The following is a 13,181-nucleotide window of genomic DNA, read 5'->3' as shown; positions in this document are numbered from 1 at the left end:
GAAGTGGAATGGATTTTTATGATAAAAATATTGATTTCAATTTCAATGGGTCGAATCTAGGATCTACAGATATTTATGAGGTCAATAGACATAATTTAAGCAATTTAATTTTTTATCTTTCTCAGATTTCTACTTCAAAAATATACACTCTTCACTTTAATAATGGTCTAATTCACGGAGGTTCCGTGTTCGAACGTCAATATTTTGAACTTATTTCTCGTACAATGTAAATTTGCCATAAAAACTTTGTCGCAATCTATTAACCTCAAGTTTGTTTTACGCCCACAAAATAGATGTTAAAAAGTACTCCACATTTTCACGAAAAATATACAGTTTTCGCGCGCAATGTGTCATTCACGGTTACTATTCCGAGTTAAAAACAAAAATGTCTTCGTAAATGGCACTGCGAAATGAGGCAGGGCAAGTAATGAGAATGACTGCGGAAAATCTTAAGTTTCTTTGGCCTTTTTTGTTGAGAAACACGCTATAGCTCCTCTTTATGTTTGTAATGCTTTTTATAATGTGTGCTCGTTGTTTCTTTTAGTTTTTCTTTAAGTAAATAATAACGATGATTAGGCTGGTGCTAAATACCGATGAATATGATTATACTTATTTCTTATAGTTAATGATAAAAGCTTTGGTGAGGAACTTGGTGGCGTGACAGTAAGTATTCTGCAACTTAAATATGGATTGTTTTTGATGATGAGGTAAATTCCCTGGAGTGAGCGTCGTTAAAACTCTCTATATATTTAGTATGTATATTAAAATATAAAGAGAGCATGCTCCGCTCCTGTTGGTCTTAGCGTGATGATAAGCGCCTAAAGCCTTCCTCGATAAATGGACATCTAACACCGAAATAATTTTTAAAATCGAACCAGTAGGGGAGACCGAGGGAATGTAATCCATCGTCCGGTGCGGTGAGGCGACTTGAGACGTGTTCCGCTCATGCCGCCAACGGGAGGGAAGAGCAGGCAAACCACCTTTCCTGTTCTTGGCTTGCGCCTGGCCTGGAGATGGGCTGCCGCCGAGGCGGTCGCGGAAGAATTCTAACAAATACCCGCGGCCCCATCATTAAAGCGGCTCGACGGAACACAGTGGGGTTTTAGTCGGTAAGAATCCGACATAACCCACGGGGGCCGTGGGTATCTTTGGAAGATTTCCCCACTATAAAAAAAGGTAGTTCCTGAGATTAGCGCGTAAGTTGCTTCGCCGGTCGTAATCAGTTGCTTCTACTATTATACCTAGATGGATTCGTGTTTAACTTACAATAATCATGGCAATAATGAAATAGATTTAAAACAAACAAAAATACTTTATTGTGCACCACAGAGAAAAGTATCTACAACTTACAAGTAAAGTGGTTTTAAGGTGACTTACACACTTTAAGAGATTTGTCACAAGATTTTTTTCCACCGTGTCAAATACACAATACAAAGTAAAGTAATTATAATGCTACAAGAACGCCGTCACGCAAGGAAAATATAATTGGTCACGCTAAATATGAGAGACATTGACCCAAGTCGTCGTATTTTGACATTCCTTGTATGTTTAATTTGATTGCGAAGTGTAGCAAATATGATACGTGCTCCCACAATACTCCCATTCTATTAACAGGATAGGATTGTTATAAAACTCATCAGATAGTTTATACTATCTGTTGACTTTTATATAACAATCCAGTTATTGGAATTAATACCATAATATAAGACTATAGGATGATTCTTGTGTTGAATTTATGTGTAATTTAATGCTCTGTTATTATATTAAACTATAGATAATCAACAAACTTAAAATAATTACTACTTATATACATAAATATGTATAATTTTATGTGGCATTATTATGATTGAAAATATCAATATGAACTAGGTACCTTCCGCTGCCTTTTACCGCATCCTCGGTACGGATGACTACATCTGTACCAACCACTAAAACTACCCTAGTACAAACTACAACACTGCAAAACCACTGGGTTGACTCGTGATCATAGAACCCTGGTTCTATGAGTTTCTTAGCTGATCAAGGAGACACATAAATCTTGCTATGACTGGAAAATTTAATAATATGAAGTAACACTTATGCAAGGTATAATTTCAAGGAATAATTTCAAAGTCAATCCAGTTTAAAACACAATAAACAGACAGACATGGAATAACGTAATTTTCCGGCGTGAGCACAGTGCAAAATTTTGCATGTTATGAATTGGTTTTGGAACAAAAAACCAATTTCATCAAGATATAACTACTTCAAAAGATAGAGCCTTAACCTAAAAAAATAAATAATTTATTGGCTCTATATAATATATTGTTGTGTGTAAAATGCAATCATAAACGTATATTTTCTCCATTCACAATTGAATTTATAAAAATATACGATATAATAATGGGACGTGAGATACTCAATGTCATTTATAAATAATAGTTTTTGATTTTTATTTAATTTAACAATCAATTAGTACGTGACTTGATAGTATAATTACCTACACAGATAAAAATCAATATTTTATGTGCAATGTTTTGTTTGTTGCATTTATTATGAGACTAGCGACCCGCCCCGGCTTCGCACGGGTACAATGCTGATACTAAATACACTACAGAAAAACTGTGAACGTTTTATATAAAAACATAGCGGCCCGCTCCGGCTTCGCACGGGTATAAAATATATAGCCGGGCGGCCGGCCGGTACCGCCGCAAACGGTACGTCCCGCAATTTTTAAATCTGTAATATCTTCGAAAATATTCACTTAAATCATACTGTATAAAGGGCCACGACGACGCGGTTGGCTCAGTGGTAAAGTAACTGCCTACTGAGCCGACGGTCCCGGGTTCGATCCCCGGTCAGGGCAAATATTTGTGTGATGAACTCAATTATTTGTTCTTGGGTCTGGGTGTTATATCTATAAATAAGTGCTATACCCACAACACAAGCCTTAATTGAGCTTACTGTGGGACTAGGTCGATTTGTGTGATAATGTCCTTTAATATTTATTTATTTATTATTTATTTATTTAGATCTATATTATTTTAAACGACTATTTTATATACCATCACGGACTTTTCTGTAGACCTTTTCAATGTGTATAATACTTAGTAGTTACATTATTTTGATAAAACTCGTAGGGTTCAGCCTGCCAATGTAAGCGGAAAAAATGTAATTTTTACGACATCACATTAGAAACCTCAAAAATAACAGTACTTCTCCATTATTTCATGGATGTTATTATACATATAAACCTTCCTTTTGAATCACTCTATCTATTAAAAAAACCGCATCAAAATCCGTTGCGTAGTTTCAAAGATTTAAGCGTACAAAGGGACATAGGGACAGAGAAGGCGACTTTGTTTTATACTATGTAGTGATAATATTTCAAAAAATACTATGTTGTTTTCAGGAGTAAATGAATAATCAGAAAAAAAATATTTAGACACGTAAGTTGTATTTTAAAATATAAAATTATGGTTTATTTGAATATAATATTTCTAGATATTGTTTTTCTTTTTTTGTACATTTTATTATTGACTCTACACTCTTATTTTGCACCGTATTTTTTAAAAATAATCACAAGGTACATAATATTATTATGCATAAAATAATGTCCTTTGAATTATGCAAAATAGTTTAGTTTCTAAGTCGCACATAATATTCTATTTTTCAGAATTATAGAGATCTAAGATAAAATGTAACCTAAATCAAAGTGTGCACATATGTACTACCTATAGAGACTATATATTTTAAATTTAAACTTTTGTTATAACTTAATTATTATTGCAAAAAAATATTATGATTAATCTTCTTAGTTTTAAATAATGATGAGTAGGTAGTAGCTATAACTTTCTTTCACAAACCCAATATTTTTAATGAAGATATGACAATTCCCTACTCTATAAAAATTATAATTATGTAAATGACCCATTTAAAAAAGGACCGCTGATTTTTTGTCTATTACTATTTGCACACAAAATTAATGACTACTTGTCAGTCGTATCACGTTACAATATACATTGAAAATACAAAAGGAAAGTTGTATTAATTGCAGTTGTATCCTTGAGTGTAGCATTCATGTCCAATGCGCTCTGATTCAAACGTATCCTCAGTTTAATTCTAAACTCTATGGTTAAGATATTGAGTTCAAAACCGTTTGCCGTTAGTTTATAACGTGTTGTCAATATATTCTTTAAGATGAATGAACGAATCCGAATACTTAAATAATGGTTCAGTGTTACACAAGCTCGCCTTTTGACCTGACGCAGGCGCAGCTATCGAACATGTGTTGATCCCATCGCGATCGAAAAAATGGTCACTTTTGACCTAAATGTTTTTGTGCTGTCGGTTATTGTGTGCGTAACGAGTGGCAGTGTTTTGAACAGTGGCATCTATAAGCTTGATATTATTCATTATAATGATTTTCACGCCAGGTATATATTTTTAATGTTTTTATTGCTTTTTTTACATGTGAATATTTTGAACTTTCACTTAAAAAAATAAATGTATTTTTGATTGACACGCTTTCGCTCTTTCTCTTAGCGTAGACTAAAAACTTGAGAATTTGTTTATAATTTATGAATGCCTTTTGAATATTTTGTATGAACAAAAACAATTGTAAGTATTTAGGTATCTACACGAACTTTTTTTTTCTTAATTTCATTTATCTTCAATGTACGTCACCAGGTAGGTACGTCAGTGATAAGTATTTGAACGCGACATTTTTTATACACGAAAACAAACAATACCTAGATAAAACTAACACAGCAAAATTAACCTTCAGCTTATCTGCAGATTTCTTACATTATCACTGCTCATTGCACAAACTAAGGAAGGAAAACTTCTTGAAAAACCTTCAATTATTACAATGGAAAATAAATAATGTCAGTAGTAGTTGTTTTAAATAATTATAGACTACCGTATATATTTTATTTGCTTTACATTATTCGTTTAAATATACTTTTGATACTGAGATTAATTAGAAGAAGATTATTACCTACATTATAATTTTCTTATATTAAAAAATCTCTGTCTTCCTATATAGGATGTACATAGCTAATGAAGACATTTTATTGTACCTACTTCCTTTTTTATCATTTACTGAATACTTGATATATAGGTAGCTGTTGTTATGATAATCGAACACTACTTTTTCAGCATAATTTCTAAAACTAAGCTACTAGGTCATGTTCGAGTCTATGGCCTAGTACTGGTTTAGTATACCTATTATTTATAATATCACAACTATACAATAGGTCAAATGATTATATTATATAAAAATAACTATTATATACATAGAACTCTCACTTTATCAAACTATGTACCTACATTAATAAAATGGATATAGAGCCAAATATTTGTTGATCATAAGTAAATAATATAAATAAATAAATAAATAAAAACATCATTTATTTCACTTAAAACATTTAACAAATTAGAGCGACCCAGGCTCCTAAGATAGTAAGAACTGTTTTTCAGGAGCCTGTATCTTCCATTTACAGTAACACGACACGAAAAAAATCAGAGACAAATTAAATAAAGTCTAAAATAAATTAAAAATTTACATGCAATTAAAACTATAAAAAATAATCAATAACAAATACCTAAGTAGGTACAAACAACAAAACAAAATGTGTCTAGGTTACTCATTAGTCATTACAAATAAAGCACGTCCAATACAAATTTCGAAATTATATCAGCACATAAATAAATTCATCAAAAATTAAATAAAGTAGTAATTATAAAATAAAATAAATTGGGCAACAGATATTAAATCAGCAAAAAATCTAAATTAAGTCAAAACAATGCAACACTATTATAAGTTGTTACAATCAACATAACAATAAAATGTAAGTTAGTAGTAAGTTCTTATAGCTAAATATTACAAATTACAATCAATTAAAATTACAATTATTAAAATATATATATGTGTTTATTGTTTTTGTTTAAATGGTTAAAAACTATTTATTAAACCATAAAAAATAACGGTGTAGTTATTATTAGAAAAGTATACACCTATTCGTAATATTATAGATAGGTATGATGATAAAACATAGTTAGTACCTTCATGATTTTAATGTATCGATCGATTATATCATTTCCTAATAGGCATTCAAAGTTTAGTAAGTATGGTTAAAACCGTGACAACTGTGTTGGATTAAATATTATTTTTTTTAATAGCTGAAAAATTAAATAAAAAAGTGCGTGTGTGCACAAGTGTCAGAAGTGAAACTTCTTTGCAAGACTCAAAAATACTAAAATCGTCGCCTTCATACATATATGTATATGACGTGCGGTATTGCCATGACGCAATCTTGAAATTTTACTCTCAACGCGCCAAAAATTGAGTTCAAAAAGAAAAAACGATTCAGCCATTGAGTCCCTCTTACAATGTTTATATTACAAACACGAATAATATAATCATCGACACCTATCTTTAACTCTTATCTTATGATATTATAAACAAGGAAAAAGTAGAGTTTTCGTATATTTTTTAAATTTGTTTCCAACAAAACACACAACATTTTATTGTTTTAAGATACACTTTTGATGACGAATTTCAGGAAACTGATGAAGATATCAATAGATAAAAATAATATGACATTTCCTTGACTATCAATAAAATTTGATAACTATATTTTGAAAGTAAAAAAAAAAACATAGTACTACGTGTAAGTAGCATGTCGATGGCGTGATATTTATTTGATTATGTACTGAATTTCTCTTATGTTTAAAGACGGATAAATGCAGCGTACAATGTTATAATTTTGATACTATAAGCGTGACCTTTTTATCAGTAATATTTCTATAACAGATCAAAATACGTCTTACTATCTGTGTTTTGTATAGGTTGATATACAGGGTGTCCCACTGTTGGTATACTAAGCTCAATGGAGGTTATAGTTTTGCATACGCTGAGTACGTAAAAAATACTTATAAAATTCCAGACGCATTTTTTTTTCAAATATTATGTAGATGAATTCTTAAAACTCTATGTGTACACCCATAACAAGCAACCCGCCTAACTTTGCCACCAGCACGTGAGCTATCGTTTAAGATTATGTTTTCATAGACAAAATGCTCACATTAGAGAAGCGGTACATACCGGCTGCATGAAGCTAGAGAAGAAAACATGGATTTTCAGGAAAAATTTAGCAAAAAATTTTTGACGTAATTTTGTTGTTTCAGTATTTTTTACGTGATCAGTTTATGCAAAACTACAAGGCCCTTCGCGCTTAGTATACCAATAGTGGGACACCCTGTATACATACATGAAATTCATATAGTGTTAAAATTTAGATACATATAACTAGGTAGAAACATAATAAATATATTTATTTTTAATTACCAAAGTAAATAGCAGTAGGGTCTGTGATAGATAATTGAAATAAATATTAAATTGTATGGAAATTTACACCTCTACTATCAAAACATATAATTAATAACCTCTTCATTCATTTAATAATAAGCCTTATTTAAGTAAATTCTTACCATTTCTTTACTACACAAGCATTTCTTAATTTATTTGAAAATCTTCACTTAATCAAAGTAACGCAACACGAATCTATTGTTTACAGATTCGAGGAAACTACAGTGCAATATCCAGTATGTGTGTCAAACGACAGCAATTGTTTAGGCGGATACGCGCGTCTGTATCATGAAATTACTGAGCTATTGAAAGAAAAACCAGGCGCTCTAGTATTGAACGCCGGCGATACGTTCCAAGGGACCTATTGGTATACGTTATTGAAGTGGAATATTACGCAGAAGTTCATCAATTTGCTGCCCAATGACGTTCATGTTAGTACCTGCGCACTTAGTGGACTTTGGACGAAATTAAATTGAATAAAATGTTCTTATAGTTGGCATTTCTATTTTAAATTAACGATCATAAAATGAGTGTAGTCACACTTGATTTAGTAAATTTTCAATTTTCGTAAATCATTATAAAATTAGTCTATGAACACAGTTTTATATAATATAATTACAGACAATTGGTAATCATGAGTTTGACGATGGAATACCGGGCCTAGCACCTTACCTTGCAGCACTCAAAGCACCTGTAGTTGTCGCAAATATCGATACTAGTCAAGAACCAGCCTTGCAGGGACTGTATAAACCTCATATAGTCATTGAAAGAAAAGGTAGAAAAATCGGTATTATTGGTGTTATGACTACGGAGACACAGGTAAGTTACTTATAAAAGGCTACTTAATATTTAGTGGAATAGTCAAGAACATATTTAATCCAATACGCATGGTAAAATTGTGCATACAACTTGATAGTTGCACAATTTTACCTGATCTATGTCCTTAAAAGAGGCATCTATCAGGTGATCCTGATAGATGTCTCTTTTAAGGACATAGATCTAAATAGCTACTACATATTCCTACTAATGCCTGTATATTTCCAGACTTCATCTAACCCTGGTAAAGTATTATTCTTAGATCCAATTAAAGCTGCCAAAAAAGAGGCTCAATTACTTACTGACGAAGGAATCGATATAATCATCCTTTTGTCTCATTGTGGACTCGATATAGACAAGTAAGTTACGAATATTCAAAAAGTTATAAATAAATGCACAATTCAGATAGTTCGTATGTTAGTAAAGTTGTTGAATGATAACGAAATTAAATGATAATTAGCGAGTTCTATTTACATTAACACAAATTACCTTTTTAGTATCACGCTATCTTGCGTAATGACTTAACTATTTAGTTACTAAGTTTATTATGATTCTTTAGAGTTTAGATACAAATTTACTTTCAACTAAATGCACCACTTTGTGAAACATTATTTCACATATTCTTTTACAAGTAGACTTGACTATAAAATATTGATCTTTAACAATGTTAAACTACCTATCTGATAAAGAATGTAAAAGAAGTCACAATAAATTCCATTTAACTTCATACGTTTGACTTATCGGCGATTTAAATGCAAGGAAAGCAGCGTTCTACGATATTTTCCAATAAACCTGTCAAATTACTAACTCGACGCCGGCGGAGACTCTACAGAAGTATTCTTTAATAATTCACTATTGAAAGGATAATATGAAAAGTAAACGGACGGATTTCGGAGTTGAGAAATAGAACTGAGCGCTGTTTGTATATTAAATTCACAATTTGCAATTGTCGTGGAAACTGGAAAGTCATTATATCCGTAGTGACCTTCATGGGTATTTGAATCCGTTTGATTCGCCTAGGCTCAATTAAAATACGTGTAGATTGGATTAAGTTTAGGTCTCCTTGGCTAAAATTAAAACCACAAATCAGTCAATTATCACATTCACCTCTACTTTTTTGTTTACTATCTATGTAATGTTTTCAATTTGCTAACTATGTTTATAAAAACGACGTTTCACCAAACTGACATAGTTAGGTATTTTAAGTACTTAACTTTTTCATATTGCTTGTTTCAGACAAATTGCAAGAGAAGTTGGTGAACACATAGATATTATTATTGGAGGCCACTCTCACAGTCTCTTATGGAATGGAGAATCACCGAGTCATGAGGAAATATCAGGACCATATCCTGTGATTATTGAAACAGCCTCGAGAACAGGACATAAAGTGAGTATTGAAAACCTTGTTAAAATGAGTTAATATTCATTTTGTGTCTGTTTACCTTACCTTAACCTTAAGTGTGAAACCCCTAATAAAAATGGTCTAAATAGCATGTTTTTTATAGGACGGAAAAATATATTGATTTTCATCCTTTTCTTTATATACCTATTTTTGTAAACAAAATATTTCATTTATAAAACTGAAACCAAATCTTTAATTAATTCCTTCTTTAAAAATTACATATTATTTCAATATGTATTAACAGGGATATGATTTCCCAATTCCAGGTACCTATAGTCACAGCATCTGCGTTTTCCAAGTACATTGGCAACTTGACAGTCTATTTCGACAAATATGGAGATTTGAAGTATTTCGAAGGAAAACCGGTGTTCTTAGACAGGTCCATTCCTGAAGGTACTTAAATCACACCATACAAGTAAATTAAAGTAAAAAAGAGCGTGTGTGCCGAGCACACGTGTTAGAAGTGAAATTTCTTTGGCAAGATTCAAATATGAAAAAAATCGTCGCCTTACTCGATAACGTGACGGTATTGCCATGACGCGATCTTGAAATTTTATTCTCAACGCGCCTAAAAGTTTCAGTCCTTTCTATACTATAACACAATTTGTTTTCTTTATACAGATCCGGAAATGAAAGCACTATTAAAACCTTATCAGGACAAGCTCCACACAATCGTTAAGGAAGTGATAGCATTTACGAACGAAGATCTCATAGCATCGCCGTGTGGTGCGCGGGAGTGTGCGATTGGCGATATATTCGCTGATGCGTTGTTGGATGCTGTAAGTAGTTCTGACGATCTATGACGATCATAACGTTTATAACATTATGTCAAAGAATGTGCTGAAAATAAGATTTACTTACACTAAGTAAGTGCTGAACATCTCTTAATGAACAATCTTAAATGAACATCTAAAAATTAGTACATTTCAATATTAACGAAAAAAAAATCGATTAAAAAAGAAAAGGGAATGGCATTACGCCTTCTTATTACATCATAGTTTATCGACTCATTCAGATCGGAGCTAGTCTTCAAGTTTGAATGTATGAACTAATTTTGAAGAAATTTCATATTATGAATGTAGCAAGTATATTTTTAATGAACTATAGCTAGAGGAAATGGGACGACTAGCTTTTTAAAGAATTGAAAACCTACATATGAAATACAAATTCTGGCATATTTCCATTCCAATTCAATTGATTCGAGAGAATAATTTTACGAATAATCTCGTTGGCGTATCTATATTAATATTTTTATTTCAGGGAAAAGAAAAGGAACCTTCCGATTTACCACATATAGCATTTCTTCTAAGAAATATGATTAGAGGATCAATTGAAGGAGGAGGTAAGGAGCAAAGACGATAAATAAAAAAATCATGAAATAAATATTATAAATCTACCTTGAAAGTTATACAGTGTAACTACTTGAGAATTGAGGTCTTGGAAATTCTTTCACACAAAGGGATCAAAGAAACACATCAAAGAATCTGTCATAAAGATAGGACATTTTCAAGTCATTTTATTTTTTTACACCGTTATTTATATTAACATGAAAATAACTATTCGTAACATTCTATCGAATTTCAGAAATATCACGAGGTGAACTGATAAATACCTTGCCATTTGGAAACGAGGTAGTAACATTCATTGTTAAAGGAAAATATCTAATAGAGACGTTTAAAATTTGCACAACAAATGCATGGGTGAGAAAGCCCTTCCAGGGGCCGTGGATGCCGCAAATTGCTGGTACTTACTACTAAATATTTTTTTGTATTTCTGTAAAGTTTAAAATTAAATAATTTTAACAGTGAAACCATTAAATTTGATTGATTGGATTAGATTTTTTTTATTGGTAATAGGGAGAACAGATGCAATATTAACGACAATAAACCATTTTACGTACATATTATGATACTGTTTTATATCTATATATTATTGTTATGACACAGGTCATGATGATAGTTAAGGTATAAGAACTACCAGCAAAGATAGGGTAGGTATATTTAAATTAACGATACACATAATATTATTTTCAGGTATACAACTAACCTTAGATATGAAGAACGAAACTAAAGTAGAAGTAAAAGTGAAGGAAGGAAGCGAATTTGTCGATATGGACCCAGAAAAAGAATATCAAGTTACAACCGTTTCATTTATCGTAAGAGGAGACAATCAATTTCAGGTAAATATTTTGTTTATTGAAATATAATTTTTATGATAGCAATTATTGGTTAGTAGTTATATTTTGTTGTTTATGATTCAGAATGACAGTTAAATTCTGCGGCATTGTTTAAGCTTATTCGCTATCCAATTATTATAACTACGTAAAATTTTATCGGTTGTCGTAATTATCTAGTTTTTATTATCTGCAACTCAATATTATATAGGTAGAAGGTGCTAATAGCATTTTCTTTAAATTAAGGCTTGTGTGGGTAAATACATACTTATATCCGTTCTGTTAAATTTTTGAAAATATCCACTACCGACTACTGTACTCTATGTAGAGATTATTTTCGGTTGGAAAATTAAAAATAATAAATACGAGCTGAATAAAGATTTACATTATTTTTAAAGTGAAACTTCTTTAGACGCGTTGGGAGTTAAATTTCAAGGTCGTGTCGTGGCAATACCGTCACGTCATGGAATAAGGCGACGATTTTGGTATCTTTGGATCTTGCCAAAGAAGTTTTACTTTTGTGACGTGTGCTCGGCACACACAGGATTTTTTAATCATAATAATATTTGTGTAAAAAATCTTATTTACAGACATTAAGGAAACACGGTCGAGACTTTAAAATTATTGGGAGTGATATCGATGTCGTGGAGAAATATCTTAATAAGATATCACCAATTACACCTACTTTGGATAATAGACTTATTGTTATTAATTAATTATATTAAATTTTTAAGTCATTATTGTGTTTTATTTTAAAAGTAAGGACAGAATGGACATCTATACATATAATAAATCTGTAGAAGGGTCAATTCTGTACATTAAAAATATTGAAAAAATTAATAGCAGGGGGTGTTATTGGATCGATACCAAACCCAAATATGTGATTAAAAAAATTTTTGTCTGTCTGTCTGTCTGTCTGTCTGTCTGTATGTGAAGACATCACGTGAAAACTAACGGATCGATTTCGATGAAACTTGGTATAATTATACCTTATTATCCTGGGCGTAAAATAGGATACTTTTTATCCAAAAAGTACGAAGAAAAAAAATAATCTTAATTTTTCAGTTTTATCCATAGACGTTGTTCTGTAGAACAGCGAACACACGTTGGGTATTATTATAGGCCTAGCCGTATTTGGGTCCAATAGATATTTATAAGATGTTATTGTCAGAGTTACTCAAAATGGAGAAATAAACCATCCACGCGAAGACCGACATCCGCGCGGACGGAGTCGCGGGCGGAAGCTAGTAACTCATAAGATAATAATATAAGAGATTGAATTATAAGTCACTGGTGCAATAGATAGATAATATAATCTTTACCCATAATATGTAATAATATGTTTTCAAATTAATTATTACAAGTACCTACTGATTTAATCTCTGTGTTATTATTATTATCATGCTTAATGGGTGCATGCATTTTATACATACTGCAAT

General features: G+C 31.4%; 1 protein-coding gene across 1 annotated transcript; it reads left to right on the top strand.

Moving 5' to 3' along the window:
* Positions 1-4,131: 4,131 nt before the first annotated feature.
* LOC149899066 (apyrase-like) lies at positions 4,132-12,480 on the top strand. Its single transcript, XM_090114486.1, has 11 exons — positions 4,132-4,415; positions 7,560-7,782; positions 7,973-8,170; positions 8,396-8,526; positions 9,404-9,554; positions 9,836-9,962; positions 10,191-10,348; positions 10,830-10,911; positions 11,154-11,312; positions 11,603-11,748; positions 12,333-12,480. The coding sequence occupies exons 1-11, from the start codon at positions 4,294-4,296 to the stop codon at positions 12,456-12,458; spliced, it is 1,623 nt and encodes a 540-aa protein (XP_089970612.1). The 5' UTR covers positions 4,132-4,293; the 3' UTR covers positions 12,459-12,480.
* Positions 12,481-13,181: the final 701 nt, after the last annotated feature.

Source organism: Colias eurytheme, chromosome 21 (assembly GCF_061535395.1).
Source record: "Colias eurytheme isolate Ceu_HAF_F1 chromosome 21, ilColEury1 Martin Lab GWU primary, whole genome shotgun sequence".
Lineage (NCBI taxonomy): Eukaryota > Metazoa > Arthropoda > Insecta > Lepidoptera > Pieridae > Colias > Colias eurytheme.
This window is presented reverse-complemented; position numbering and strand designations above follow the sequence as displayed.